This window comes from Thalassophryne amazonica, unplaced genomic scaffold (genome assembly GCF_902500255.1).
Source record: "Thalassophryne amazonica unplaced genomic scaffold, fThaAma1.1, whole genome shotgun sequence".
Classification (NCBI taxonomy): domain Eukaryota; kingdom Metazoa; phylum Chordata; class Actinopteri; order Batrachoidiformes; family Batrachoididae; genus Thalassophryne; species Thalassophryne amazonica.
This window is the reverse complement of record NW_022986252.1, coordinates 530,174-554,638: the sequence shown is the minus strand read 5'-3', so window position 1 is coordinate 554,638 and position 24,465 is coordinate 530,174. Positions and strand designations below refer to the sequence as shown.

General features: G+C 43.0%; 2 protein-coding genes across 4 annotated transcripts in view; one reads left to right on the top strand and one right to left on the bottom strand.

Annotated features, from left to right (window-relative positions):
• Nucleotides 1–23,485, top strand: part of pex11b (peroxisomal biogenesis factor 11 beta) — a 29,734-nt gene extending 6,249 nt beyond the window's left edge. The window contains exons 2-5 of the mRNA XM_034165357.1: nt 3,337–3,339; nt 9,302–9,417; nt 9,487–9,688; nt 23,073–23,485. Coding sequence (XP_034021248.1) covers nt 9,399–9,417; nt 9,487–9,688; nt 23,073–23,463 — 612 coding nt within the window. The 5' untranslated portion in view covers nt 3,337–3,339; nt 9,302–9,398 and the 3' untranslated portion in view covers nt 23,464–23,485. The remainder of the gene's footprint in view (nt 1–3,336; nt 3,340–9,301; nt 9,418–9,486; nt 9,689–23,072) is intronic.
• Nucleotides 23,486–24,130: 645 nt separating this feature from the next.
• The window catches only part of ilf2 (interleukin enhancer binding factor 2), a 43,688-nt gene continuing 43,353 nt past the window's right edge, over nt 24,131–24,465 (bottom strand). Inside the window, exon 15 of one of the 3 annotated variants that reach the window (XM_034165356.1) lies at nt 24,131–24,325. The gene's annotated coding sequence lies outside the window, so the exon portion shown is untranslated. The remainder of the gene's footprint in view (nt 24,326–24,465) is intronic. The other 2 variants (XM_034165353.1, XM_034165355.1) reach the window with 2 other exon arrangements.

The following is a 24,465-nucleotide window of genomic DNA, read 5'->3' as shown; positions in this document are numbered from 1 at the left end:
AGTTAAAAAAAAATAATAAAAGGGTCGGTTTATTATCTAATAGACCTCGTAGTTCTGTTCACCTGATATTTCTTTTTCAAATTCTCCCATTTTTTGCATCCAGCCCTATTTCCTTTAGAAATTTCCTTGACAAATAATATCAGTCTGTCAGGACGTCAGGTTGTGTTACACATGTACATGTGTGTGTAGATATTTTCCAACTTCTCATTTTCTGCCTCATTTTCTTATTAGGAGTCGAGTGTGTTCAGGGCTCCCTGTTTGTTTACTAAATACACACACGTGTTACAGACCTTGAAGTCCAACAGCAGGGGGCGCTATTATCCAAAGATTTATGAACATATAAATTAACCTGCTTATCCTTTATCATGATTTTCTCCGTTGTGAGATATAAAAGTGTCTTATTGTAGCGTTCGTGTGTATGTGCATTATAACGCCTCAGCGCACGAGCAGTTACGATATTCTTCAGAACGACAATATACACAACATGCATCCAGCAGCAGACATGTTACTGTCATAGACAACTGCCTGTAAAGTTTTTTGGCAAGTTATAACTTTCTAAATTGTAATTTGTAATGAAAGCCGCTTCATTTGTGCGGCTCTTTCGGCGCCATGTTTGTTTCTGTGGAGACAGCGGTAAGCTCCTCCTACCCCTCTAAACGGAGTGTGCATCCAGATTCACTCCGTTTGGAGGGGTTTGAAGCCCTCCACCTACCCCTCCACCTCGCTCCAAAAAGAGAACTGAGACACCCCTCTGTCTCTAGTGCCTGCGTAAAACGGAGGGGAAGGGCCGAGGGGTAGAATTGAGGTTCAGCCTAAGTATTCAGTCTTTGCCATGAAGCTGTCAATTGAGCTCAGGTGCTTCCTGTTTTCACTGATAATCCTTGAGATGTTTCTACAGCTTAATTGGAGTCCACCTGGGGTAAATTCAGTTGATTGGACATGATTTGGAAAGACACACACCTGTCTACATATAAGGTCCCACAGTTGACAGTCAGAGCACAAAACAAGCATGAAGTCAAAGGAATTGTCTGTAGACCTCAGAGACAGGTTTGTCTGGAGGCACAAATCTGGGGAAGGGTACAGAAACATTTCTGCTAGAGTGTCCAGACAGAAGCTCCAGGGTTCTCCCCAGACAATGGGATAATGGCGTTGTGCTATTCTGCTGTCATTATAGTGCTGTTATAGTGTGCCCTGCTCTCAGACAGGGATGGGGAGTTTTCCAGTCCTGCCAAGCCGCCTGTTCTCCTCTGCACGCGGCCCACAGCGCTGTGTGGCTGCAGCTCAGAGCAGAGCACAGCGTCTCTCAGTGAAAGAAAAGAACTCCATCAAATCTTTCAATAAATAATCCAGAGCTGCTCCCATCTGCAAAATTAATGGTTTATTTTACAGCTGAAAGTCTGTGTGTTTCGAAAAAGCTCACAAGTTTGCTTGAAGAAGCCGCAAAGACGGTGTGAGTGACGAGGGGAGGGAGGGAAAGAGAGAGAGGAGGAGGGGCATGACGATCATCTAGGACAGGGGTGTCCAACCTTTTATGAACCAAGATCTATTTTAAAGTCGACAGTGTATCAAGATCTACCGAGCCATATGGAACGCCACAGCGCAGCCACAACATATTGTGCACCAATATAATAACACAATAATAACACAATTTTCTGGCAGGTTTTACCAATAATAATGCATCATTGAAGTAAATGTGCATGGTGGAATAGAATAAGCACAAGTAGGCCTAGGACTGGCCACAAGTTAGAAAAGTTGTTCCCTACCTTAATGGGACTTCTGGCCCCGAGAGGAGGAAGCTGGTCTCTCATAGTCCGGACAGTAGGAGGTACTCAGACACTCTCTGTCTGCATTTGAGTCCAGATTTGGACATTCATGTCAGGTGTTGTTCTGGATTTGAGCTCAATGTCATTTTTCAGTGTGAGGATCCAGGTTGAAGAGTGATGCCACTTTAGATGATATACAGTCCACAGTTCAATGATGATGTTGAAGTGCTTGATTCAAAACAGTACTGTGCAGCCCTTTTCTTTTTGGATATGTCCAAAGCTGTTGACACAGTCAACCATGAAATGTTGAGTCAAAGGCTTAAGGACATTGGTTTCACAGACCAGGTTGGTTTTTAAACTATTTGACTGGTCAAAAACAATGTGTACAACTCGGTGGCCAGACATTGGGTTATTTGGATATAACAAAAGGAGTCCCCTAAGGATCAATTTTAGGACCTACTTTGTTCACCAGTTACATGAACAACCTGGGTCATGGTCTTAAAGATGCAGCTATACATCTTTATGCTGATGATTCTGTGATATACTGTCATTCCAAATCCATTGATTGTGTTTTTGAAAACTTGCAGTCTTCTTTTGACATGTTGCACAGAACGCTGCTGCATTCATGTCACAACATTCATTCATAACATTCATAACAGGACTTTTTTTGTTGTTTCAAACTCAGCAGTTGCTTGTGGCAGGAGCGTGGTTTTTGTTTTATTTTTGGTAAAGTTCATTGTATCCACACAAAAGATTAATTCTGGCCTATATAAGGTCTGAGCCCGGTGAAGCTGACCCCCCCCACCCACCCACATAAAAAAATCCAAACAAACGGGCTATAATTTGCAACAGTACCTGAATGCAGCAGCAGCAGCAGTGATCTGCGCGGTGTTCACACAGACTGATCAATTTACTGCTCTAATGATGATGATGATGATCTTTACACTTCTATTTATTCCCCTTTTCACAGTTTTGTGTTATAAATCAGTATATGTGTCTTAGTAAAGTAATACAGTGATACAGCAGCCACCACGGCACACCAGCATTTTTTGTTTTCAGGCCTCTGTACACACGTGTGATATTTTTGGCTCCTGCGCCTTTGAGCGAGCAGAGGGGATTTAGCCAGGTTAGCATTAGAAGTTAGCATCGTATTTCTTGTGAATCGTCTGAAATGCTGCTCCAAATTCCCTTTCTTCAGTAAAGCCACATTTACACTGCAGGTAAGACATATGGATTTGTCATTCGAATAAATGAAAAAATAATGCAAGATGAAAATGATCATTTGTCTTATCCACCACAGAAGAAGAGCTCTTCTTCTACTGTGGTGTTTAATGGCAGACGGCATCCTTGCTGCCACCTGCTGCATTTTCAGCTTGGGACTTCGATGAGGGCGGTCGCATCTCCTCCACTCTCCCTTATCTCTGTTCTCTGCTTTAACCTTCAAGTCCCTACTTCACCAGACTGTGAATTCCTCAAATTATATTGGAATCTGGATCTATTGGACTACTATTGGATTAACCATGGAATTGATCAGCTGGTTTCTGAACGTTATTGACACCATCTTTTCTACAAGAAGGTCAGAACCGGGGGATCCTACCTGCCCAGATGGAATGTATCCTGCGGGCTATGTTCTCGACTCCTGGGGGTCTTGGCGTGTTGCATGCTTGGCGCCTTTCTCCGTTGAGGATGTCGAGGATTTATTCATTTTTGGTCTTATGGTAGCAGGGCTGGTACTTTCTGGCTTATGTGCTGCCCTGATCTACCGGAAAATTGGAAAGACGGCGGCATCAAGAACCACGGGCCCTCGCTTGTCCCTCATGATTAGTGAGGTTGGCAAGGCAGTGCATTCTCAGACTGCGATGACTCTTGAACTCAGGCACAAATTGGATCACATCTTGGAGCATATGCGTGCCTTGCAGATGAAGTTGAAGATTTCGGAGGCCAGTGAATATTCTTAATTCATAATTGGGATTTGGTTTGTTCAAGTGGAACTGTTAAAAGTGTTTTTCACTGCTCAAACCACAAGACGGCGGGCTTGTCAAGCCTGAAGGACAAATTGCCTGACTGTTTTCCTCTAGAGGAATTTCTTCGGCCTGGGGATCATTTGGCTGTTTCTTATCTCAACTCACAAAGACAATAAACTGTTTTCATAGGACTGAAGCATGCTCAATAAGTATGTATGTGCTGTCTTTAATTCTGATGTGTGCCATTATTACGGTAAACTGTTGGGAAGGTGTCGTGACACGGACCCACAACAGGGGGTGTTAATGAACGGACAATGGATAAGCCAAAAAGTAACAATTTAATGTTGTGAATCGCACAATGAATTACAGACAATAACAATATTGTGGATTGTCAATTATACACAAGGTGACGTGTGGGCAGGCTCGAAGACGTCTGGCGAGAGAAGACGCACACAGCTTCCACCACCAACGGATCTGAAGAACACCGGAGCCGCCAAGCCCTGCGCCCCAGGTGGCCACTGTCTTCAGCAGTCAGACCCGGTACTGCTGGCAGAAACAGAAACAGTTAGTGGTGGGTGTGTGAATACACACCCAGCAATCCTCCGGTGTTTGAATCCTCCAGGAGGGAAAACCTCCACCTCCAATCACACACTCTTGCAGCTCCTGTCTAACCACTTATCTGGTTGGGGTGTGAAGCGAAGCCGTCGCTGATCACACCAAACGCCAATCCCACAGATAAGGCAAACACCACAGGAAAACGGCTGCAAAAGAAGTTCAGACTATTACACAATGTTTTGTTCAGCAGAGAAAATTAGCTGAATGGTAGCTGATTTCTCGGCAGGGAGGTGGAGTTGCAGTCCGGCTTTTATGGAGGATGAAGGTGATGAGTGACAGCTGGTGTTGATGATGTGTGACAGCTGTCACTCCAGTGGTTCCGACGCCCTCTCGTGCTTGAAGCCCACACTCCAAGCAGGGCGCCATCTGGTGGTGGTGGGCCAGCAGTACCTCCTCTTCAGCTGCCCGCACAACAGTAAACAAGTAATACTTGTGGACTAATTGCTGTCTGAGTTAACTTGAGTGTAAATGTCATTTCTCCACTGTGAAATCAATAAAGTATATCTCATCGGTCTGTTGTGGCAGCACTAAATCCTCTCGAGTCTAGGGACAGATTTCTTTTTTTCTTCATACGATTGACTGGAACTCGGTCGATTGTGGGCTAAGTCGACTGGATGGTTACACCAGATCTACCACCAAAGTCTGTATTCTGTCAGTCACTTGTTCATTTGGGCTTGCTGATGGCCTACCAGAACTCTGATTTGTGTTATGCTCATGGCATCATCAGCAAAATTTTGCAAATAGTTTGGGTATCACCAAACCTTTGGCAAAATTTGATGCAATACCTTTGCAATATAAAATAGTTACAGCAATGTTTTAAAAAAATTCAGTTTAATAAATAAATAGAACATAAAGGAATCGGGCTGTCACTGTGTTTCCGTGGTTAGTGCCGTTGCCTCCCAGTGAGAAGGTTCCAGGTTCCCACCTGTGACCTTTCTGTGTGGAGTTTGCATGTTCTCCCCACGTTCACTTGGGTTCCCTCCGCGAGCTCCGGCTTCCTCCCACAGACACAGACATGCAGCTTCAGAGACCGTTTGTGTGGTGCTGTGAGAGAGAGGAGTCCTGTCCAGGGGGAACCCGACCTCTCACCCTGTGACCCCCCCCCCCCCCCCCCGATCATCCTTGATTGGAACAAGCAGGTTTAGAAAAAGAGTGAACTGAAGCTTTGAATTGAAGGTGGGTTTTTTCTCAGCGCGTGGCAGAGTTGATTTTGATGTGCTTGAAATGTTCAGTATCTCGAAAAACACAGGTGGTGGATCAAGACTCTGTGTCATCAGATAGTGGATTATAACTGGATCAGGACTCTGTGTCATCAGATAGTGGATTATAACTGGATCAGGGCTCTGTGTCAGCAGATAGTGGATTATAACTGGATCAGGGCTTTGTGTCAGCATATAGTGGATTATAACTGGATCAGGGCTTTGTGTCATCAGATAGTGGATTATAACTGGATCAGGGCTTTGTGTCAGCAGATAGTGGATTATAACTGGATCAGGGCTTTGTGTCATCAGATAGTGGATTATAACTGGATGAAGGCTCTGTGTCAGCAGATAGTGGATTATAACTGGATCAGGGCTTTGTGTCATCAGATAGTGGATTATAACTGGATCAGGGCTTTGTGTCAGCAGATAGTGGATTATAACTGGATCAGGGCTTTGTGTCAGCAGATAGTGGATTATAACTGGATCAGGGCTTTGTGTCAGCAGATAGTGGATTATAACTGGATGAAGGCTCTGTGTCAGCAGATAGTGGATTATAACTGGATCAGGACTCTGTGTCATCAGATAGTGGATTATAACTGGATCGGGGCTCTGTGTCAGCAGATAGTGGATTATAACTGGATCAGAGCTTTGTGTCAGCATATAGTGGATTATAACTGGCTCAGGGCTTTGTGTCAGCAGATAGTGGATTATAACTGGATCAGGGCTTTGTGTCATCAGATAGTGGATTATAACTGGATCAGGGCTTTGTGTCAGCAGATAGTGGATTATAACTGGATGAAGGCTCTGTGTCAGCAGATAGTGGATTATAACTGGATGAAGGCTCTGTCAGCAGATAGTGGATTATAACTGGATCAGGACTCTGTGTCATCAGATAGTGGATTATAACTGGATCAGGGCTCTGTGTCAGCAGATAGTGGATTATAACTGGATCAGGGCTTTGTGTCAGCATATAGTGGATTATAACTGGCTCAGGGCTTTGTGTCAGCAGATAGTGGATTATAACTGGATGAAGGCTCTGTGTCAGCAGATAGTGGATTATAACTGGATCAGGACTCTGTGTCAGCAGATAGTGGATTATAACTGGATCAGGGCTCTGTGTCAGCAGATAGTGGATTATAACTGGATCAGGGCTTTGTGTCAGCATATAGTGGATTATAACTGGCTCAGGGCTTTGTGTCAGCAGATAGTGGATTATAACTGGATCAGGGCTTTGTGTCAGCAGATAGTGGATTATAACTGGATCAGGGCTTTGTGTCATCAGATAGTGGATTATAACTGGATCAGGGCTTTGTGTCAGCAGATAGTGGATTATAACTGGATCAGGGCTTTGTGTCAGCAGATAGTGGATTATAACTGGATGAAGGCTCTGTGTCATCAGATAGTGGATTATAACTGGATCAGGACTCTGTGTCAGCAGATAGTGGATTATAACTGGATCAGGGCTCTGTGTCAGCAGATAGTGGATTATAACTGGATCAGGGCTCTGTGTCAGCAGATAGTGGATTATAACTGGATCAGGACTCTGTGTCATCAGATAGTGGATTATAACTGGATCAGGACTCTGTGTCATCAGATAGTGGATTATAACTGGATCAGGGCTCTGTGTCAGCAGATAGTGGATTATAACTGGATCAGGGCTCTGTGTCAGCAGATAGTGGATTATAACTGGATCAGGGCTTTGTGTCATCAGATAGTGGATTATAACTGGATCAGGGCTCTGTGTCAGCAGATAGTGGATTATAACTGGATCAGGACTCTGTGTCATCAGATAGTGGATTATAACTGGATCAGGACTCTGGGTCATCAGATAGTGGATTATAACTGGATCAGGACTCTGGGTCATCAGATAGTGGATTATAACTGGATCAAGGCTCTGTGTCAGCAGATAGTGGATTATAACTGGATCAGGACTCTGTGTCAGCAGATAGTGGATTATAACTGGATCAGGACTCTGTGTCAGCAGATAGTGGATTATAACTGGATCAGGACACTGTGTCAGCAGATAGTGGATTATAACTGGATCAAGACTGTGTCAGCAGATAGTGGATTATAACTGGATCAGGACTCTGTGACATCAGATAGTGGATTATAACTGGATCAGGGCTCTGTGTCAGCAGATAGTGGATTATAACTGGATCAGGACTCTGTGTCATCAGATAGTGGATTATAACTGGATCAGGGCTCTGTGTCAGCAGATAGTGGATTATAACTGGATCAGGACTCTGTCATCAGATAGTGGATTATAACTGGATCAAGGCTCTGTGTCATCAGATAGTGGATTATAACTGGATCAAGGCTCTGTGTCATCAGATAGTGGATTATAACTGGATCAGGGCTCTGTGTCAGCAGATAGTGGATTATAACTGGATCAGGGCTCTGTGTCAGCAGATAGTGGATTATAACTGGATCAAGGCTCTGTGTCTGCAGATAGTGGATTATTACTGGATCAAGGCTCTGTGTCAGCAGATAGTGGATTATAACTAGATCAAGACTGTGTCAGCACATAGTGGATTATAACTAGATCAGGACTCTGTGTCATCAGATAGTGGATTATTACTGGATCAAGGCTCTGTGTCAGCAGATAGTGGATTATAACTGGATCAGGACTCTGTGTCATCAGATAGTGGATTATTACTGGATCCAGACTGTGTCATCAGATAGTGGATTATAACTGGATCAGGACTCTGTGTCAGCAGATAGTGGATTATTACTGGATCCAGACTGTGTCATCAGATAGTGGATTATAACTAGATCAGGGCTCTGTGTCATCAGATAGTGGATTATTACTGGATCAAGGCTCTGTGTCAGCAGATAGTGGATTATAACTGGATCAGGACTCTGTGTCATCAGATAGTGGATTATTACTGGATCCAGACTGTGTCATCAGATAGTGGATTATAACTAGATCAGGATTCTGTGTCAGCAGATAGTGGATTATAACTGATCAGGACTCTGTGTCAGCAGATAGTGGATTATAACTGGATCAGGACTCTGTGTCAGCAGATAGTGGATTATAACTGGATCAGGGCTTTGTGTCATCAGATAGTGGATTATAACTGGATCAGGACTCTGTGTCAGCAGATAGTGGATTATAATAACATACATATACTTGGATTAATTGGTTAAATTAGTTTACTTGCTGTGCAGTAAGAAAATTTGACCTCCAACTTGCCCGGAATGGTGAGTGACCTCTAGTGCCAGGTGTGGAGCCCGGTGTTCCCGTACTGTGACCTCAGACGTGAAATGAAAAGCAGCTTAGAGGAAATCAAAGCCCACAGTTCAGTTAAAGATTTAAACAGACCACACATTCAGATCATTTGTTCGAGTTGAAGTGCATCACTTCCCACTTGAGAACATCTTGAAGGCGACGCCTCGCTGTGGGGTTGACCTGTGTGACCTTTGTGACTGCTTCACCTCTGACAGCAATGTTTGAATGGTCTAAAGTTATCAACAGCATCATTGGCAGAATTGAGTGATACTCACTGAACTTTGACCTTGACTGATCAATACATTAGCATTAAGTATGTGGGCGTGGCAGACAGACAGGATGGAAGTTTGGACATCCTCTGTCCCATTCCTGTCTTCATATTGAATCTGTTGTTACTGTTCCTAAGCAACAGGCCAGTTATCATTTAGATAAGTGGACACACACGCACAATGCATTTTATGTACATGCAACTTTTATTTCCTAAATAAAGATGACCTCAAACAGACATTGGTGCTTTGTTTCGGACAGAGCGGCTCAGTACGCCTGCACCTTGCTGGGCTACACTCTGCAGAGGGGCGGCACAGCAGCTGACCTTCGAACGACCATTAGTCAGCTGGAAGGTCACATGAGCCTGACAAGGAAATGTGAGTAATGGTGATTATTCCAGTTTCATTTAGTGAACTTTGTTCAAGTATTGTGTGTTTTTTGTTCAGTGTTGCGCCTGGGGAACTCTGTGGAGGCGCTGGAGTCAGCCAAGCGGACCATCCACCTGTCTGATGGCGTGCTGAGGCTGTGTCTCACCATCAGCCACCTCAACAGAGCCATGTACTTTGCCTGTGACAACGTGCTGTGGGCTGGAAAAACTGGCCTGCTCTCCAGTTTGGACCAGCACAAATGGTCTCAGAGATCTTTCAGGTATTTTTACCAGTGTGAGCAAAAGGAGGAGGGACGGAGGTCCTGAGCAGGTTTATGTTCCACCTGTTCCAGTGGTCTGCAGTGACATCGTTCACTGTGATTTGGTTTCTGTGGTAAAGTCCTTTACTCCAGGGCCCCTTTACAAAAAATCAGGTTCCCACTGTGGACTTGGCTGAAATACAAACTAATACCCAAAATTATAAGTTGACCCTAAAAGGTCAGAGTGCGTTCCACCGCTGTGTACAGCTGTCTGTCTGTCAGCAGAATGCAGCATACTGTATTTGTGCATCTGAGGGCCGAGGGACCGAGCATCAGCCTGCCCCCTTTTTTGAAGAAAGTTTGTTAAACACCCACCTGAAATTATATTATTCATTTATTAAATAAAGTTTATTAAACTTCCACCTATAATAAATTTATTTAGCATATTGTAAATCAATCAATCAATTTTATTTATATAGCGCCAAATCACAACAAATAGTTGCCCCAAGGCGCTTTATATTGTAAGGCAAGGCCATACAATAATTCCGTAAAAACCCCAACGGTCAAAACGACCCCCTGTGAGCAAGCACTTGGCGACAGTGGGAAGGAAAAACTCCCTTTTAACAGGAAGAAACCTCCAGCAGAACCAGGCTCAGGGAGGGGCAGTCTTCTGCTGGGACTGGTTGGGGCTGAGGGAGAGAACCAGGAAAAAGACATGCTGTGGAGGGGAGCAGAGATCAATCACTAATGATTAAATGCAGAGTGGTGCATACAGAGCAAAAAGAGAAAGAAACACTCAGTGCATCATGGGAACCCCCCAGCAGTCTAAGTCTATAGCAGCATAACTAAGGGATGGTTCAGGGTCACCTGATCCAGCCCTAACTATAAGCTCTGTCTCCCTGATCTGAATTGGGAGCTGGTTCCACAGGAGAGGAGCCTGAAAGCTGAAGGCTCTGCCTCCCATTCTACTCTTACAAACCCTAGGAACTACAAGTAAGCATGCAGTCTGAGAGCGAAGCGCTCTATTGGGGTGATATGGTACTATGAGGTCCCTAAGATAAGATGGGACCTGATTATTCAAAACCTTATAAGTAAGAAGAAGAATTTTAAATTCTATTCTAGAATTAACAGGAAGCCAATGAAGAGAGGCCAATATGGGAGAGATATGCTCTTCTAGTCCCCGTTAGTACTCTAGCTGCAGCATTTTGAATTAACTGAAGGCTTTTCAGGGAACTTTTAGGACAACCTGATAATAATGAATTACAATAGTCCAGCCTAGAGGAAATAAATGCATGAATTAGTTTTTCAGCATCACTCTGAGACAAGACCTTTCTGATTTTAGAGGTATTGCGTAAATGCAAAAAAGCAGTCCTACATATTTGTTTAATATGCTCTTTGAATGACATATCCTGATCAAAAATGACTCCAAGATTTCGCACAGTATTACTAGAGGTCAGGGTAATGCCATCCAGACTAAGGATCTGGTTAGACACCATGTTTCTAAGATTTGTGGGGCCAAGTACAATAACTTCAGTTTTATCTGAGTTTAAAAGCAGGAAATTAGAGGTCATCCATGTCTTTATGTCTGTAAGACAATCCTGCAGTTTAGCTAATTGGTGTGTGTCTTCTGGCTTCATGGATAGATAAAGCTGGGTATCATCTGCGTAACAATGAAAATTTAAGCAATGCCGTCTAATAATACTGCCTAAGGGAAGCATGTATAAAGTGAATAAAATTGGTCCTAGCACAGAACCTTGTGGAACTCCATAATTAACCTTAGTCTGTGAAGAAGATTCCCCATTTACGTGAAGAAATTGTAATCTATTAGATAAATATGATTCAAACCACTGCAGCGCAGTGCCTTTAATACCTATGGCATGCTCTAATCTCTGTAATAAAATTTTATGGTCAACAGTATCAAAAGCAGCACTGAGGTCTAACAGAACAAGCACAGAGATGAGTCCACTGTCTGAGGCCATAAGAAGATCATTTGTAACCTTCACTAATGCTGTTTCTGTACTATGATGAATTCTAAAACCTGACTGAAACTCTTCAAATAGACCATTCCTCTGCAGATGATCAGTTAGCTGTTTTACAACTACCCTTTCAAGAATTTTTGAGAGAAAAGGAAGGTTGGAGATTGGCCTATAATTAGCTAAGATAGCTGGGTCAAGTGATGGCTTTTTAAGTAATGGTTTAATTACTGCCACCTTAAAAGCCTGTGGTACATAGCCAACTAATAAAGATAGATTGATCATATTTAAGATCGAAGCATTAAATAATGGTAGGGCTTCCTTGAGCAGCCTGGTAGGAATGGGGTCTAATAGACATGTGATGGTTTGGATGAAGTAACTAATGAAAATAACTCAGAACAATCTGAGAGAAAGAGTCTAACCAAATACCGGCATCACTGAAAGCAGCCAAAGATAACGATACGTCTTTGGGATGGTTATGAGTAATTTTTTCTCTAATAGTTAAAATTTTATTAGCAAAGAAAGTCATGAAGTCATTACTAGTTAAAGTTAAAGGAATACTCGGCTCAATAGAGCTCTGACTCTTTGTCAGCCTGGCTACAGTGCTGAAAAGAAACCTGGGGTTGTTCTTATTTTCTTCAATTAGTGATGAGTAGTAAGATGTCCTAGCTTTACGGAGGGCTTTTTTTTATAGAGCAACAGACTCTTTTTCCAGGCTAAGTGAAGATCTTCTAAATTAGTGAGACGCCATTTCCTCTCCAACTTACGGGTTATCTGCTTTAAGCTGCGAGTTTATGAGTTATACCACGGAGTCAGACACTTCTGATTTAAAGCTCTCTTTTCAGAGGAGCTACAGCATCCAAAGTTGTCTTCAATGAGGATGTAAAACTATTGACAAGATACTCTATCTCACTTACAGAGTTTAGGTAGCTACTCTGCACTGTGTTGGTATATGGCATTAGAGAACATAAAGAAGGAATCATATCCTTAAACCTAGTTACAGCGCTTTCTGAAAGACTTCTAGTGTAATGAAACTTATTCCCCACTGCTGGGTAGTCCATCAGAGTAAATGTAAATGTTATTAAGAAATGATCAGACAGAAGGGAGTTTTCAGGGAATACTGTTAAGTCTTCAATTTCCATACCATAAGTCAGAACAAGATCTAAGATATGATTAAAGTGGTGGGTGGACTCATTTACATTTTGAGCAAAGCCTATAGAGTCTAATAATAGATTAAATGCAGTGTTGAGGCTGTCATTCTCAGCATCTGTGTGGATGTTAAAATCGCCCACTATAATTATCTTATCTGAGCTAAGCACTAAGTCAGACAAAAGGTCTGAAATTCACAGAGAAACTCACAGTAACGACCAGGTGGACGATAGATAATAACAAATAAAACTGGTTTTTGGGACTTCCAATTTGGATGGACAAGACTAAGAGTCAAGCTTTCAAATGAATTAAAGCTCTGTCTGGGTATTTGATGAATTAATAAGCTGGAATGGACGATTGCTGCTAATCCTCCGCCTCGGCCCGTGCTACGAGCATTCTGACAGTTAGTGTGACTCGGGGGTGTTGACTCATTTAAATTAACATATTCATCCTGCTGTAACCAGGTTTCTGTAAGGCAGAATAAATCAATATGTTGATCAATTATTATATCATTTACTAACAGGGACATAGAAGAGAGAGACCTAATGTTTAATAGACCACATTTAACTGTTTTAGTCTGTGGTGCAGTTGAAGGTGCTATATTATTTTTTCTTTTTGAATTTTTATGCTTAAATAGATTTTTGCTGGTTATTGGTAGTCTGGGAGCAGGCACCGTCTCTACGGGGATGGGGTAATGAGGGGATGGCAGGGGGAGAGAAGCTGCAGAGAGGTGTGTAAGACTACAACTCTGCTTCCTGGTCCCAACCCTGGATAGTCACGGTTTGGAGGATTTAAGAAAATTGGCCAGATTTCTAGAAATGAGAGCTGCTGCATCCAAAGTGGGATGGATGCCGTCTCTCCTAACAAGACCAGGTTTTCCCCAGAAGCTTTGCCAATTATCTATGAAGCCCACCTCATTAAAAGAATGAGTTTTCATGCTTTTGTTGTCATCCGTTTGTCCTGTGCTCTTATTGTGAAAGACTCTTGTGCAGGAAGTGTTCTGTGACAGTGTGGCTAGCTTTGTGCAGGCAGCAACAAACTGATTACTTAAGTGCAGAATTGCCTGGATTTAAACATGTATCTTTTTTAATCTTCCATGAGAGCCAGAGTTTTCCGTTTTAATATAAATGCTGTGCAAAATGTTTCACCGAAGTAAATTATTGTCTGTGTGTCACTTTTTATGTTGCTCCGCCAGACATCAGCTGACAAAGAACACAGTTAATACAAGGTCTGTTACAAAAGTATCCGACCTTTTTATTTTTTTCAAAAACCTGATGGATTTGAATCACGTGTGCTTGCATGAGCAAACCTTGAACCTTCATGCGCATGCGTGAATTTTTTCACGCCTGTCGATTGAGTTAGTTGCTGGTAAGCAGAGGTGTCAAGTAATGAAGTACAAATACTTCGTTACTGTACTTAAGTACACTTTTTAGGTATCTATACTTCATTACTTATTTTTCTGCCTACTTCCGACTTCTACTTATTACATTTTCACACAAGTATCTGTACTTTCTATTCATTACAGTTTTAAAACAAACAGCCTCGTTACTCTTGGCTTCAGCGCCGGTGGATGTGCGCAGTGCAGTGCAGCGCAGCGCACATCCACCGGCGCGGCTTTACCGAGGTGCCAGCGCGGAGTTATCTGACCATGGGTCCGAAGAAGGCACTGACGGCGGAGGAGGGAGACGATATCAAGAAGTCCCTGGACTTTTTGTCTGAGGAAATCTCTGTTGTTAAAATGTAGCAGAAATCCATTATGGAGCTGGTGGAAGAAGTGAAGGCTCTCCGGATCCAGAATGCAGAGAAAGACCGGCGTCTGGTGCACCTGGAGAACCATGTTGCGGAGTTGGAACAGTACACAAGGATGAACGACGTTATTATTACAGGAATTCATATTAAACCTCGATCCTACACACGGGCGGTGTCAGAAGACAGCGGAGGGGAGGCCAGTGAGCAGGAGGCCAGCTCAGTGGAACAACAGGTGGCTGACTTCCTGCAATCTAAAGGTATTCAAATGGACTGTAATAACATTGAAGCGTGCCACCTCCTGCCCAGGAGAGAGGATGGAGACAAGCGAGCAGTTATAATGAGGTTTGTCAACAGAAAACATAAAATGGCATTGTTAAAACAGGGACGGAAACTCAAAGGAACAAACGTATTCATCAATGAACATCTGACCAATAGAAACGCAGACATCGCCAGGAAAGCTCGTCTCTTAAAAAAGCAGGGAAAAATTCAACAGACATGGACATCCAACTGAAAAACATTCATCAAACTGAACGGAACACCAGAACAAGAGAAGGTTATGGTAATCAGGAACATCGAGGAACTGGACAAATACGATCAATAAGGTATGAGGACACAAACACATCACAACACCATGACACAGACCAGAGGAACCTATTCATCTACTACATCATCTACATCTGGAGACAAGAAGGATATAACTCAAAGGATTGATGATCATGGAAAAGTAGAACTGAGAACATTTAAATACACAGACCACAATGTACTGGACTTGGAGCACGATATAGACCCGGACAATAATTTCTTCTCAAATATTAATGACAGTTGTTGCTATTATACAGATGAACAGTTTAATTGGATCATTAAAACGGATAACAAATTATCAATAATCCATTTCAACAGCAGAAGTCTGTATGCAAACTTTAACAACATTAAAGAATATTTAAGTCAATTAAAAAAAATTTTTAACATAATTGCTATATCAGAAACATGGATCAATGAAGATAAAGGAATGGATTTGAATCGATCAAAGCAGTGGTTCACAGATTGAAGCAATGCTTCGACCTATTTCGTTTATTCTTTCTTTCTTTCGCTTAATTTTCCCCCGCTAAAACCCTAAAGAGCATACTTCTGTGAGTATTATTTACCTTTTCTATGTTAAACCGACCTGTTATGGTCTTCTGAAACAGTTGATAGATTGATAGATTTTATAACTTAAAAACGGGAGCGACGCTAACGCGTTAGCATGTCTATGGCATTTTCAATGTTAAAAGTTAGCATGAAGCAGTTCCAGCTGTCTTCACGTTCGGGTGCATTTGTTTTCAAATTGGAATATTTCTTAAATTTATTTTTGTTTATATATTAATAATCAAATGATTATTATATACAATTTCAGAGAAAGAGACAAAAAGAATCTGAATAGAAACACAACAGAAAATAAAATATAAAAGCAACTAACAATGAACATACATACAGAAATAAATGTTTCCTGTGAACACCTAGTGACTCTTACACCTCCATTTCATCCCTGTTTAATGACAGTTTGTTTCGGTCAAACCATATTTTTAGTTTGTTAATTTCTTCAGTGATTTCCTCCAGAACTATCTGACAAACTAGAAAACTGCTGCATCCTAGTAAGAGCAGAATACTACTGGAATGAATCTGAATAAGGAAAGTTGTTTTTTTTTTTTTCCTTCACTAAATGGATGCTGCACTCACTGCAGTTTATTGTCTGGAATAGTCCCAGATTGCATTTCAGAGCTTCTAGAATTGAAACATTTTCATGCAGGTGGTGTTGGGGGGTAATTTTGGGTTTTGGGCCACATGCAGAACGAATCAGTTTTTAAATTAAGCTTTCAATTCATATAGTGGCATCTACCTTTTTTTTTTTAAAGGTTACTTTATACTTTTATACTTTAAGTAGGTTTTGGAGCACATACTTTTTCACTTTTACTTGAGTAAAGAGGTCAAGTTGATACTTCAACTTTTACCAGAGTGTTTTTAAACTGCAGTATCTATACTTCTACTTAAGTAACAAATGTGTGTACTTTTGACACCACTGCTGGTAAGCAGCCTTTGTGTGAGGATGTGTGTTGTGCTCTCGTCGGATTTTCATTTCAAGGAAAATGGCGGAACGACTGGAGCAGCGCTGCATCAAATTTTGCCAGAAACTAGGCGACAGCCAGGTGGAAACCATTCACATTATTCAGACGGCTTTCGGTGAGGATGCTTTGGGCATCACACAGAATAAGGAGCGGTACAACCGGTTTAAAGACGTCTGCACAACAGTGGAGAGCGCGCCGCGCTCCAGTCGGCCATCAACATGCTGAAATGACCAGATCATTGACAAAGTGAACGCTGTGGTGATGTGGGACCGTCATGTGACTATCCGAGAAATTGCAGAAGAGGTGGACATCAGCACTTTTTCGGCACATTCCACTGTGACAGAAGATTTGGCCATGAAAAGAGTGGCGGCGAAATTCATGCTGCTGCTGATGGCGGTGCAAAAGCACCTTCGTGTTGAAGTCTCACAGGACATGCTGTGACATGCCCACCTCTTCCACAATTTCTCGGATAGTCACACGACTGAAAAGTCACCAAAAGCCGTCTGAATCATCCGAATGGTTTCCACCTGGCTGTCGCCCAGTTTCTGGCAAAATTTGATGCGGCGCTGCTCCAGTCGTTCCGTCTTTTTCCTTGCAATGAAAATCCGTCGAGAGCACAGCACACGTCCCACACAAAGGCTGCTTACCAGGAAATGACGCAATCAACAGGCGTGAAAAAGTTCACGCATGCGCACGAAGGTTCAAGGTTTGCTCATGCAAACATGTGATTCAAATCCATCAGGTTTTTTAAAAAAAATAAAAAGGTTGGATACTTACTCTAACAGACCTCTTAAATGATAGGATAGGGGGAAAAACAGACACAGACAGGTGGTCTGACAAACAATATTTGGCCATGTTTGTGCAAATGCCCACCCCCACTTCAAGAAGAACTTCGTGTGGAGCGCCCAGGTCACTGAGATGCACGAATACAATTATTATTCACTGTGCAATAATTCTGATCAGAAATTACTGCCCATTCACTTCGTAACTCCTGCTGGCCAGAACTTTATTTAATAACTCCATTAAAAAACCAGGTGAAATAATTAAAAAACAATGGTGAATATCCTTTAATTTTTAGTACATTTATTTTAACAGTCAGAGATTTGGAGGCTTCACCATCTTTCCACTAGTTTAGAAATGTCATCTATTGTTGGACTATAGTTATAATTTACCACAAATCAAATCAATTTTATTTATATAGCACCAAATCACAACAAACAGTCACCCCAAGGTGCTTTATATTGTAAGGCAAAAGCCATACAATAATTACAGAAAAACCCCAACGGTCAAAATGACCCCCTGTGAGCAAGCACTTGGCGACAGTGGGAATGAAAAACTCCCTTTTAACAGGAAGAAACCTCCAGCAGAACCAGGCTCAGGGAGGGGCAGTCTTCTGCTGGGACTGGTTGGGGCTGAGGGAGAGAACCAGGAAAAAGACATGCTGTGGAAGAGAGCAGAGATCAAGCGATTTAAATTCCTAAATAAGTAAAATGATGAGGCGGGTGTGTTTCGGGGTATTCGCCCTGTCTGAGTTCAGAAACATTATAGAGGATTTTGAATTATTAATTTTGTAACTAGATATATATCCAAATTTCTCAATTAAGTCTAACAGACAGATGTTCTCAGATTTTTAAGAAACAGAATAATATCATCAGCATAGAGAGCTTTTCAATGGTCAAGCTTTGCAATTTTTCTACCCATGGTCATAGCATGGTCCTTTATAGTGATTGCCAGTGGTTGAACAAATAATGAGTGTTTGAGTTCAGTGCTGTGATTATTTCACCAAATGACATATTTGTATGTCTGTATCTAACGCTCTGAGGTGTCGGGGTGCTCCACAGGCTGATTCACTGAGCCCTTTGTAGGAATAACCTTGACTTCAGCATCAGGATGTCTAGTGCCTTCAGGATCCAGGTTTCAGGAAAGTAGTCTGCACTGTCTGTCACCCACCATGTTCTCTGGTAAATCCATTAGGTTGGTTCTTGTGGACCTGGTTTCCCAGTCAGTTATCTTGTCCTCCATGTCCCTATTAGCTCTCTTCGATCAGGGTTTCTGCCTCAGGATATTTAAATATGCCAACAGTTGAATATGCAATTACAACAGTTTGAGAAGGAAAGAGCATCTTCTCATGTTTGACTGACATGAACAAAGCGCACAGCTGTAGTCAGGCCTGGTATTTTTCCGGCCTGAGCCGGATTTCCGACTTTTGGCTATAATGCCGCGGAGGTGACAGGTTGCCATGTAATCCCTATGGAAGGACGCATTGTGGATATGTAGTGATGTGGAGATGTCTGTCTGGAGTTTATACTTGATGTGGACATGTCTTACTGTTTAATTGCTGCGTGTACGTATTTATCTCCGACGTGAAAATGTGCCGGTTGTGGATCACTGAAGCAGCAGCCTTGTGTCAGTAGTTGTGAGTCATGTGGACTTTGGGGCTCATCTCAACATGACCAATGGGCATGAATGTGGGGGCTTTTACTTTTTAATTCGGGAGAAATCTCACCTCCACACTTCATTATTTTTTGCTTGTAAAAACGTTTAACGGCGCCTTTCGAAACTAAGTAATTTGTCATTTAAAAAGTATAATTTCTATCATTTTGTGTTCAGACACATTGTCAGGCACAGTGTGTATCATTCTGCATTAGAAGGGCTCCAGCCAGATGCCAGGAATGACCCCAAAGTGACGCAGAGTGTTGTGATCCAGAACCGGGCAAAGTGATCCATTTCTGGAAAACGTTTGCACCACACATAATGTGGCTTCACACTTTAAGTAGAAGGACTACTCCATCCAGACTGTTTCAGCTAGATAACATCCACATACACAATACACAATAAAGGATATTCAGCTGCATTACGGCTCTGTATAGCGGGACTTTAAAAAAGGTGATCCGGAACTGGGCAACTGACTGTACCGGTTGTTTAATAAGAGCCGTGAAATAGACCCTGTTCTTTGTTTAATAACACGATTTTTCATTGGTCGAGCTCGATGTGATAACCAATCAGTGAACATGTTTTAATGTGGCTCGATCTGTATCAGAACAAAAATCTTTTCTTAGCATTTTGCAGGCGCCTGTTAGACTAAGTGATCAAATTGAAGAAAGAGATTATTTAGTGCCAATAACTGCTGGTAATCTCATTCACATAAAATCTTTGGAAGATTGCTTTGTATCAGTGAAATTTGGATGTCTAGTAACTTCCTAATTTTAAACTCTGATAAGACAGAAGTTATGGTTCTTGGTCCAGCGAGGTATCGGCATCAATTTGATCAGCTAGCACTTAGCATAGGTTCGTGTGTTATACATCATACGGACAGTTTGGGGACCTAGATGGCCCCCAAACCCCTCCACAAATTAGTATCAGGCTTAGCCATATTGCCTCAATGCCAGCCCTGTGTAGCGCAAGTGTATGTGAAACGCGTGTGAGCACACCTCTCATACTGGATTACTGAACAGGGTTCATGCACCAAATGCAGGTATAGGCTAAACATTCTCTAGAGTCTGTTTGTGATTGTTACCATCTGGACACAGAACTCACATCCTGCATGAGTGACGGTGAAATTCATTGTTTTCTTTCACTCTGCTGTTCTAGAACCCTCCGTGGTCCTTGATTAAAGAAATGCTGTATATCCATCTGAGTTCAGAATAGTTTTTTCACTTCTCACTGTCCTTCACAGCTGAGTCCAGTTGTTACCGAAGCACATTCACTGGATTAAAAAAATAGATTAGACACCTTATCTTGTAATTAATGAGATCAGGAAAGGTGCCACATTAAGTGAGTTCCGCCACTTCGCTCAGAACCACTTACCGCACGTCCACCAGACAAACGTCCGCGGCACGCTCCATTTACTAATAAAATGAATTAAGAGTAAAAAGCGTTGTAACATACTGTACCAGTATGCTAGTTATACGAAAGGGAAAATAAGTGCATCTTAAGTCTGGACTTGAAAGTCTCCACAGAATCTGACTGTTTTATTGATGCAGGGAGATCATTCCACAGAACAGGGGCACGATAAGAGAAAGCTCTGTGACCCACAGACGTCTTATTCACCTAAAGCAGTCCTGCACCCTGAGAACGCAAAGACTAGGCCGGTACGTAAGGTTTAATTAGGTCCGCTAGGTAGGGAGGTGCCAGTCCATGAATAATTTTATAGATTAGTAGCAGAACCTTAAAATCTGATCTCACTGGGACAGGACGCCAGTGAAGAGACACCAAAATGGGTGTAATGTGGTCAAACTTCTGCCATGACACCACTTTTTCCAGAATTTTAGAGAAAAACGATAGATTCGATATTGGCCGATAGTTTTTCAATACACTAGGGTCAAGATTAGGTTTCTTAAGTAATGGTTTAGTCACTGCAGATTTGAAACATTTAGGAACAGATCCAAAGATTAATAACTTCCAGCACAGTCGGCCCAAGAGTGGACCACAGGTCCTTAAACAGTTTTGTTGGTATGGGATCAAATAAACAGCTCGTAGTTGTAATGTGAATTTGTGTGCCAAAAGGTGGCGTGTGGCCACTAAGATCTTAAGGCTTGTATGAATTATATATAAATATATAATTATTCAAAACCTTATAAGCTTATAAGGTTTTGAATAATCAGGTCCCATCTTATCTTAGGGACCTCGTAGTACCATATCACCCCAATAGAGCGCTTCGCTCTCAGACTGCAGGCTTACTTGTAGTTCCTAGGGTTTGTAAGAGTAGAATGGGAGGCAGAGCCTTCAGCTTTCAGGCTCCTCTCCTGTGGAACCAGCTCCCAATTCAGATCAGGGAGACAGACACCCTCTCTACTTTTAAGATTAGGCTTAAAACTTTCCTTTTTGCTAAAGCTTATAGTTAGGGCTGGATCAGGTGACCCTGAACCATCCCTTAGTTAATGCTGCTATAGACTTAGACTGCTGGGGGGTTCCCATGATGCACTGAGTGTTTCTTTCTCTTTTTGCTCTGTATGCACCACTCTGCATTTAATCATTAGTGATTGATCTCTGCTCCCCTCCACAGCATGTCTTTTTCCTGGTTCTCTCCCTCAGCCCCAACCAGTCCCAGCAGAAGACTGCCCCTCCCTGAGCCTGGTTCTGCTGGAGGTTTCTTCCTGTTAAAAGGGAGTTTTTCCTTCCCACTGTCGCCAAGTGCTTTCTCACAGGAGGTCGTTTTGACCGTTGGGGTTTTTCTGTAATTATTGTATGGCCTTGCCTTACAATATAAAGCGCCTTGGGGCGACTGTTGTGATTTGGCGCTATATAAATAAAATTGATTTGATATGTGGCATCAAACTGTGTGTGTGATGCACTGGCATAACAAATTGGGTACCGCGGTCTTGTTTGAGGGCGGGTGCTAAAGGGCTAAATTTTTCTACACCAGAGGACAGCCCTCGTATGTCCCCATCAGAAAAACGCCACTTTCTCTGAGTTTTTGGCCAAATTACACAGCAAAGTGAAAATGCAAAGAAAAAGTGACGATGCGGCGGAAAGTGAACGTATTGCAGTTTGTTTATGAGCCGGCGCTCAAACATGTTGAGACGGTTGTGCAGGTGAGAGAACGTAGCTGTTCTGTCTACGTGCTTATCGACACAACCTCTCCCATTTGTCTCGTCTTTCCTTTTCCACTGCGAACCGAAAAACACTGCACTTTTCACGACCGCTTCTGTGCTCGCAGCCGAAAACAAAACCGTGTACCATTTTTCTGTTAGAATGCTGTTTGTGGGGACAGACTAATCCCTGGGCGGAGTGACGGATTGTCAGCCCAAACCATTCGGAGGATGGCGGTTTCAGCAGAAACCATTTTAAAGCGGCAGATCCGCTACGTGGCAGTGAGTGACAATACGATGTGGTCTAATCCCACGATAGCGCACAGGGATTCAAATGAGACTGAGGGCCGCGCAGTCAAATTTGTACAACTGTCAAGGTGCCTTTCATTGGCCGAGATGTGATGACAACCCTCCCACCCCACCTGTCTCTAAGTGTATTCGGAGTCAGTGGACTACAGGCTTTCAGAAGTCCCCCCCCCCGCTAGTCCTTTTCCATGCGGCCGCCACACCAGATTTGAGGTGGATCTGCACATTGATTTGGCTCAAGTTTTAGGCCGGATGGCCTTCCTGACGCAACTCCACATTATAAGGAGAAATGTGGCAGGGTGGGTTTTGAACTGGGAACCTTCCACAAACCAAGTACACTAACCACTTGTCCACCACACAAGGAAATAGTAATAGTTGTTCACTTGCCCAGCCTGAATTATAGATCTAAAAGCCTGTTCAAACGAGTCAAACCATAAAGTAGCAGCTTGAAGGTTTTTGTTGGGAGCACTAGATTGGTTTTAATGGTTCTAAGGTGCTTCTGTGCAAGTCCAGGATCACGATCCTGGATCTGCAGATACTTGTGTGTATGTCACGGTCCAGTTTAACCATCTGTACCCTTGTGTTCACGGTCTAGGTACTACCTGTTTGTTCTGATCCTCAACCTGACTCGCGATGTCTACGAGCTCCGCCTCCTCATGGAGTCAGAGGCGCGGTCCCGGGCTGCAAAGTCATCGTGTCCTGTCATCGCCCTGCCTGAAGAGAACTTGTCTTTGCCATCCTCACCTGCTGGTCCACCAGCTGTGTCCGTGTGGTTCCACAGACAGCTCCACCTTGTGGCCACAGTGCTGTACAACAACCCGCCGCTGCTGTTGGACCTGTTGAAGAACAGCTGCGACATCTTCATCCCTCTGGACCGGTTGGGGATTTACCCCACAGGTTCTGGTTTTGTTGGGGCCTGTGGCCTGGTGTCCTCCATCCTGTCCATCGTCACCATCGCCCACCCCTGGCTCAAACTCAAACCATGAGCCCTCCGAGGGAACGCCCCCCTCACCAGCTCCGCCACCACATAGAAGCAGCAAACTGAAAATCCTCTTGTCACAGGCAGCACACAGGTAGCTCCGCCCCCTCAGTACCTGCAGTTTGAGACTCCAGAAACTGGTCCTGATTGATGTGATCATGTATATTGATTAGTTGACAAAAATGAGCATGTACTGATGAAGTGGACAACTGAAGCTAGCCTATGTCACAGCAGGCTGAAGCACCAAGTGCTGGTTTTTGCAAAGCGCAATGCTAACCCAGTTTTAACAAAAGTTTCCAAACTATACAAACCTAAATCCCAAATGTACACAGTGTGAGAAGAACTAATACTGGGACATTCTGGCCCTGCATCTCTTGTAGCTGCTGCTAATCGGGCGCGTGGCAGACAGACTGGCTCCGTGCGTTGTTACCGTGTGGTGATCTTGCCGTCCGTTCACAGCAGCATGTTTGTAAATGTGGTGCTGAGGATGTGGATCCTCGTTGGCCGCTCTGGTCCCCTCCTGAACTGCACGAGCCCCTGAATGCTGAGCATTAAAGACTAAAGATGACAAAGATACTGAGTCCGGGCATCTGTACGTTTCACTGCTGAGCTCAGCAAACCCTCAAGTTCTGGCAGTGACGATTTTGTTGACTCACTTTCCAGACAAATGACAATCCAGAGAAAAATCAAAGACACACTTTAATTCAGATTATTACAATTACAAAAACATGAGTCAACAACGTAGAACTAGACTTCAGGTTCTGGAACATCTGTGGCATTTTGGTCCAGGTCTCATGATGGTTTGAGTGAAGGTGTCTCAGACGCATCAAAGGGAACTGCTGAGAGAGAATTTAGAACATCAGTGACACCTGGTGGTGAACACAGGAAGTCCTGTTTAGGATCAGGCATGTATTGAGACTATAACACAAAAAAAACTACAGTATGTATACACCAACCACACGTGGCACCCAGAAGATCCTTGGTTCAAATCCCCATCAGATGAATGGCT